The 7,578-nt window shown below is 36.6% G+C and overlaps 1 protein-coding gene across 1 annotated transcript; it reads left to right on the forward strand.

Moving 5' to 3' along the window:
• Window positions 1–233: 233 nt before the first annotated feature.
• On the forward strand, window positions 234–2,608 carry LOC104899339 (protein LYK2). Its single transcript, XM_010686510.2, has one exon. The coding sequence runs from the start codon at window positions 374–376 to the stop codon at window positions 2,477–2,479; it is 2,106 nt and encodes a 701-aa protein (XP_010684812.2). The 5' UTR covers window positions 234–373; the 3' UTR covers window positions 2,480–2,608.
• The last annotated feature ends 4,970 nt before the right edge of the window (window positions 2,609–7,578 follow it).

Raw genomic sequence — 7,578 nt, forward strand, 5'->3', positions numbered from 1 at the left:
CAAGGAGAGAATTACATCGGATGCAAGTTATAATTTCCAAAAAGATCACAATTTTCTGCTCTTGAGATAGTTAGCCTACCCAAAACCATGAACAGTGGGATGTGGGCATTGAACCCAGACAGCTGGAACTATTTGGAAAACCTATTTCAGTACAACTTTAGCACCCCCAAGAGTCTTGTCTATGGGCTGAAACTTTACACTAAATTAAATAAACTTTACACAAGATTGAAAACTTTCCTCCTTTTCAAGCACCTAATTGTTTATGTTGTATGGATCCAAAATATTCACCCTACTATGCTCTACTATTACAAAAACCTTTCATATTTAATTCAACAGGTCCCATAATGTTTTCCACTTACTGCTACTGAAGAGTATGGCAGCTCTGATCACTAAGCTATTCTTCCTTTTCTCCTTATTCTTAATCTTTGTCCCTTTACTTGCCCATAACAACAACAAACTAGTTAGCTGTGAAAACAACAATTCTGCTGAATCATTAAACTATGTATGCAACCACATTGCATCAGAAAATCAGTGCACTACCTTCGTGATTCTTCGCACGAATGCTTACTATTCTTCCCTCTACAATCTCAGCTACTACTTGGGATTGAACCGCTTCACGATTGCAGAAGCGAATGGCTTTTCTCCTGAAACTGAATTCCTTCCAAACAACCAGCCTCTGTTACTTCCTATTAACTGCAAATGTGCAGAAAAAAGTAGAGTTTTCCAGGCCGAACTGATAAAAACCACTGCAGCAGGTGAGAGTTTACATGGGATTGCAGACTCTCTTGAAGGCTTAACCACTTGCAAAGCTATTCAACAGAGCAATGTTGCTGTCCCGCCCTCGAATCTTCTAGAGAAGATTAAGATTTCGGTTCCTGTTCGATGTGCTTGTCCGACGAATACTGAGATCAGTTCGGGTATCAGACTGTTAGTTTCTTATGCTGTTAAAGTAGGAGATTCTGTGTCTTCCTTAGCCACCCAGTTCAATACCAGTACTGAAGCAATAATCAATGCAAATAAAAGATCAGGTAAAAGTGGTTTTCTAATCAAAGATCATTCGTTATCAGTTTTGATTCCTCTTAATCAAAAGCCTCTTCAAGGATCTCTCTCGAAACCAAGAGAACCCAGTATAGGATTTCCATCACAAAGTAGTGGTAAAGCTTCCAGCATTCTTAAAAAGAAGAAGAAAAAGAGAATGATAAAACTCGGAGTTTCTATTGGTGTTGTTAGTTTTCTAGTAGTTGCAACTTTTATGGGTTTTGCTGCATTTTTCCTAATCAAAAGGAAGAAAAAGCAACAGGAAATTCCAACGTGTTTGTCATCAAAGATTGTGGATACTGAGCTACAGCAGCTAAGTTTAAGCATAAGAACAGTAAGCGAAAAGAAAGTTTCTTTTGAAGGGTCACAGAGTACTTTGGATGGTCATGGCGATGCCACCACCCCACGAAGTACTACTAGTAAGGTAATGTTGGAGAGCTATAGTGTCGAGGAGCTTAGAAAGGCAACCGAAGATTTTGCCTCTCATAATCTCATAGAAGGGAAGGTTTATCATGGTCGCGTCAAAGGTAAGGATTTGGGAATAAAGTGTACCACATTGGATTATATCTCCAAAGTGGATTTAACCCTTTTTCAAGATGCAATTCATAATCACCCCAACATATTGAGGGTACTAGGAACATGTATGACAGATGAAAAAGATTCATATTTGGTTTTTGAGTATGCCAAAAATGGATCATTGAAGGATTGGATTCACAGCGGTTTAGCCATGAAGAGCCATTTTATAGCATCTTGTTCTTGCTTTCTAACCTGGAGGCAGAGGCTCAGGATTTGCTTAGATGTTGCTTTGGCATTGCAATATATGCACCATATAATGCACCCAATTTATGTCCATCGAAATATAAAGAGCAAAAATATTTTCCTAGATGAAGATTTTAACGCGAAAGTTGGGAGTTTTGGTATGGCAAAATGTGTAGAGGATGATGTAGAAGAAACAAAAGACATAGAATTTAGCTCAAGAAACCCGTCATCATGGAACAAGGGGTACTTAGCACCAGAGTATATTAAGCAAGGCATAAATTCACCAAGCATTGATGTTTATGCTTTTGGGGTGGTTTTGTTAGAAGTATTATCTGGGGAAACACCGGTGATATGTCCTAAAGAGGGCGAAATTGTTATGCTATCAGAAAATATTAAGTCCATACTTGAATCAGAGAATGTGGACGAGTTAAGGGGTTGGGTGGACACGGACTTAGGAGAGAATTATTCGTTTGATGGTGCGATTGCTTTGGCGACTCTAGCAAGAGCTTGTGTCGATGAGGATCCTTTAATGAGGCCGAGTGCTGGAGAAATAGTTGAGAAGTTGTCAAGGCTAATTGAAGAGTCACCTGAAGGAGATAAAACATGTTTAATCAATGAAAGCTCCTCAAAACCTTTGGTTCTTGCAGCTGTAACCAGTAGTAGTAGTAATAGTGATATCTAATGTATGATATTCTATGTTACTATGTAATATGTATTATATTGGATTCATGAACAACTCTTACTAAGCTTTGGAGTACAAAATGTAGGTGCATATTTTATAATATATAAATATATAATTTCTTAGTCCCTAGCTATGATCTTGTACATAGTAAGTAACTTCAGTCTAGGACAAAAGGGTGTTTAAGAAAATAAACATATGTGATCTGTTTTCAGCTGTTGTTTCTGTAAGTTTTGTTTCCTTTATATAGTTAATAAAGTGTGATAAGTAAAGCTGATGTTCTCAAAAGCTTAAAAAAGTCTGAATTGCTACTCATTGATGCATTTTCCTTAACAAAAGTTTGGTGTAATCTCTAATTAGTTTTCCTAGAAATGTGTGCTCTTTGACTAGGGAGTCAAACATCACTTGAAAATTATATGCTACTCACTGCTCAGTAATATATACTATATAAGATGATCAGATATAGACAGAAATATAAAGTAGCAGTAAATTTAACATTTTATGAGTTATGTCAATATTCAACTTATAATAAAAAAGAACTAGGAAATAGATTATGGATTCTACTACAGTAGTGTAAGTTTGTTCTTATTGTCAAATTTAATCTAACTCCTCCATGGGTATGCTACTATGCTTGAATAGTTGTGAGTAGAGCTGGCAAAAGATCATATTCATGTCTGTCCGAGTTCATGTTTAAGTTTATATCTTATATAAACGAGTTTTAAAATACTTAACATTTTTCCAACTCATTTAATAAATATGTTATGTTGTATTGACCTATTTAATTAAACAATAACCCACTTTATTCGTGTCAGATTCCTGTCGTGTTGTCAAATCAAATTACTTTTTGGTAATTTAAAACCAATAATTTCTATATCAATATCCTATATTTGTGTAGTAATTGTATTACAGGGGTTCAAGTGTCATTTTTGTGTTGGAAACCTCAACACGAACCCAACTATTTAGTAAGATGTGACTTGTCATATTGATTTAACTAAATAGGTTAGAAATCATCAACACTAGCCCTATTTTATGGTATCCATTTCCTGTTGTATTGTTATATCATGTCAACTTGTGCCAACTATAATTATGACTTATGAGTACTAGTGCAGTTTTCTTAATTTTTAGGTCATTTTTAATTGGGGATTTTTTTTATATATTAAGTTAGACATCGTAATTAGCATTTAAAATTTGTGTAATTACCTCTTAAACTTATCATTATGATCTTTCTTTGAAATTTGTTGTCAATTATTAAAGTAAAAAAGTTCAAATTTATTGTTAATACCTCTAGGTTGCTGAATACAATATGAGATTATATTACGATTTAAATTAACCGAAATATAGTTTGGGATTAATTCTAGTTATATATTTTTTTTATTAGAAAAGACAATTGGTCCAAAGATCAACCCGTACTAAGCTACTAGCCTATAGGGTACACCTGCTCAGAAGTTGGGTATAAGGCTAAAGAGGCCATAAGATAGCAGACCTAAAGGGATATTTTTACCACAAGTGAACACCCCAACATATTGTTGGGATGAGGATTCAACCCTGGGTAATGCATTAGAGTTGTGGGTGTTATTACTCTGAGCTACCAGCCTACCACCTCTCCCTCGATTTAGTTGTATGTATCATAACATGATACAATTTTATTTGAAATATCATGCATACTTCTTTTTGTTTTTCTTAAATAGCAGTCGAATATAAATATCTACAATAGTTTACTTGCTCAGTCAAAAAATGAAATTTTCTTCTTTAAGTATACAAAATTTCTAAAATTATAAATTGTAATTTGGATTTAAAATTGAGATGTTTTGTCCATCAGTTTTGTGACTCGGAAATATAGACAAGTTCATTAACTAAAGGAAAATTTGCCAAAAAAAAACTTTTTAAAGGTTCAAATTTGCGAAAAAAACCTTATAAAGCATTCTTTGCGAGAACAAACCAAAATGTAAATTAATTTTGCAAGATGAAACCTAATGTCATGTTCCGCTGTTGACCAAAGATTTTCCGGCGTTGACCACTTCTATTTCCCTTCTTCCTCCATAATCCCCACCTAGCCACCACTACCAACACCTTCCACCAGCCCCCCACCCCTGCAGCCCCAACTTCACCCCCAGCCCAGCCCCCATCACTTGCAGCCCACCCGCATCAACAGCCCCCAACCCCCCCCCCCTCTCCACCACCTCAAGTGGCAACCCTCCACCCCTTTCTCCTCTATCCTATCTCCTCTCCCTTCTTCCCTCCCTCACCGCTCCCCCTTCTCCTCTCCCTTCGTTCATCCCTTCCCATAGCTGCGCCACCCAGAACCCCCTTCTCCTCTCCCTTTGTTCATCCCTTCCCATAGCTGCGCCATCCTGAACCCCCCTTCGTAACCCCATCCCCCCACAGCTCCCCATCCCACTCAGCCAAGGTTTTTTCGACGCCATAAAGCATAAAGATAGGAGAGAGAGTAGTAGATAACGAAAACGGAGCGAGAGGGGTTGCAGAAGGGGGGTTCGCGGTGGGAGGGGGTGGACGAAGGGAGGGGAGAGGGGAGGGAAGAAGGGAGAGGAGAGCGGGTAAGGGGGAAGGGGTGGGGGGTACGGTGTGGGGCTGCCACGTACGGGGGTGGGGGCTTGCTGCCTGAGGGGGCGGAAGGAGGGTTGGGGACTGGGGGTGGGGGGGCTGCCGCCTGAAGGCTGGCGGCAGGTGTTCGTAGTAGTGGCTAGGTGGTGATTATGGAGGAAGAAGGGAAATAGAAGTGGTCAATGGCAGAAAGTTTATGGTCAACACCGGTAAATGAGTTTAGGTTTCATCTTGCAAAAATAATTTACTTTTTGGTTTGTTTTCGCAAAGATGCACTCTAAGGTTTTTTTTCGCAATATTGTACCTTTTAAAGGTTCTTTTTGGCAAATTTTCCTTTACTAAAATAAATTTTGAATACTTTCTTTTCACATTTTTAAATAGTTGTATGAATAGTATACAAAAGATAATTTGAGGAGTAATTGAGTTATAATATATTGTACATGCAGATGGAAGCAAGTACAAGTTATAGTGGTACATGGAAGAAAGAAAGAAGACACAAAAAATAAAAGGATAAACGCAGCAGTAGGATAGGTAATTATATACAACGGGATAACTATATCAGGAGGAAGGAAAGTACACGCAAACTCTTCCATACGTAGATATTTTGGCAATTTTAGAAGCATATAAAATTTTGGTCATCACTTTGGTCATCACTATGTTCATACATAAAGATAATAAAGGTAGAAAAAAACTATGTAAAAGATGCGCATAGGATTAGAGGTGATCATTTTGACCCGGCCCGTTTTTGGGCCGGGTTTTGGGCAGAATTTTTTGGCCCGCGGGCCCGACTCGGCCCGCCCGTATTTTTTTTGACTTTGGGCAAGTCAAAAACGACTTTTTAGTCTATTTTTTGGCCCGATCCGTTTTGGCCAGCAAAATCCCGCTAATTTAGGCCCGAAATAGCGGGCTTTGGACATAAAAATTCGGCCTGGATTTAGGCCCGGCCCGACCCGACCAGTGGGCAAAAATTTTTGACCGCGACCCGGCCCATGATTACCTCTACATAGGATAGCATTAGAATATATGAAAGAAGGGGAATAAACTTTTGCATAAATATATAATAGGAAAGATTTGTACTTTAAATGATGTATATGTTGTTTTAGTCAATGTACAAAAAAAAAAATTACTGCAATATAATTTGAAACAGCGCATTTTTTGTGTGGCCGTCCCACGCGAAATTACAGGTGTACCCACGCGTGCGATAGCCTGTCAACTGATTTTCAAATGGTCATATCTCACTCGTTTCTCATCGGAATCGAGCTTTTGACCAGGCGTTTGAAAGCTATCGACCCAAATTTTCATTTTCAACTTGAATCTTCCGAAAATATTAAGTGTGCTGTGAGATATGACCTTTTGAAGTTGACCCTTATGCACAATCACTTATGAACAAATGGAGTTACTCTTATGACCAAATGGAGTTACTTGTATGAGTATGTGGTTACCTTTAATAATAAAAGAGTATCACTTCTATACAGAAATGTGGTTACTCTTATAAGCAAATGAAATTACTTTTGTGAACCTTTGGGGTTACTCGTATGATTAAATGACCTTACTCGTATGATTAATTGAAGTTACTTGTATAAACAAATAAGGTTACTAGCATGAATTAATTGGGTTACTCATAAGAGTACATGAAGTTACTCATAGATTAAATGACATTACTAGTATGAATAAATTGGATTACTCATATAATAAAATGGGGTTACTTTTGTAAACAATTGGGGTTACTTGTATAGATAAATGAGGTGACTAATATGAATTGACTGGGTTACTCATAAGATTAAATGAGATTACTCATTGATTAAATGACATTACTAGTAAGAATTAATTGGGTTACTCATATGATAATAATGGGGTTACTCATATAATAAAATGGGGTTACTTTTGTGAACAATTGTGAGGGAGATGATTGAGTAACCCTATTTTATTATATGAGTAACCCAATTAACTCATACTAATAATGTCATTTAATCTATGAGTAGTCTCATTTAATGTTATGAGTGACCCAATTAATTTATAATAGAAACATCATTCATTTATACAAGTAACTTCAATAAATCATACGAGTAACCTCAAAGGTTCACAAAAGTAACGTCGTTTATTCAAACGAATAACCTCAGTCATTCATAAAAGTAAAGTGATTAGTAACCTAATAGATTCAAATGAGTAACCTCATTTTTCATATGAATAACCGCAGTCATTCATAAAAGTATCATATGATGACCCTATTTGATCAAGTAACCCCAATTGTTCACAAAAGTAACCCAATTTTATCATAGTAACCCATTTTTATCATATGAGTAACACAGCTAATTCATACTAGTAATGTCATTTAATCTATGAGTAACCTCATTTAATCTTGTGAGTAGCTCATTTGATAAATACTAGTAACCTAATTTATTTATACAAGTAACTTCAATAAATCATATGAGTAACCTCATTTAATCATACGAGTAATTACAAAGGTTCACAAAAGTACCGCATTTGTTTATAAGAGTAACCACATTTCTTTATAGGAGTGGCACTCTTTTATTGTTAAA

Source organism: Beta vulgaris, chromosome 7 (assembly GCF_026745355.1).
Source record: "Beta vulgaris subsp. vulgaris cultivar EL10 chromosome 7, EL10.2, whole genome shotgun sequence".
NCBI classification, from domain to species: Eukaryota; Viridiplantae; Streptophyta; class Magnoliopsida; order Caryophyllales; family Amaranthaceae; genus Beta; species Beta vulgaris.

What these genes read in the sequence shown, in the direction of transcription:
- LOC104899339 (XM_010686510.2), top strand. Translation starts at nt 374, where the DNA reads ATGGCAGCTCTGATCACTAAGCTATTCTTCCTTTTCTCCTTATTCTTA.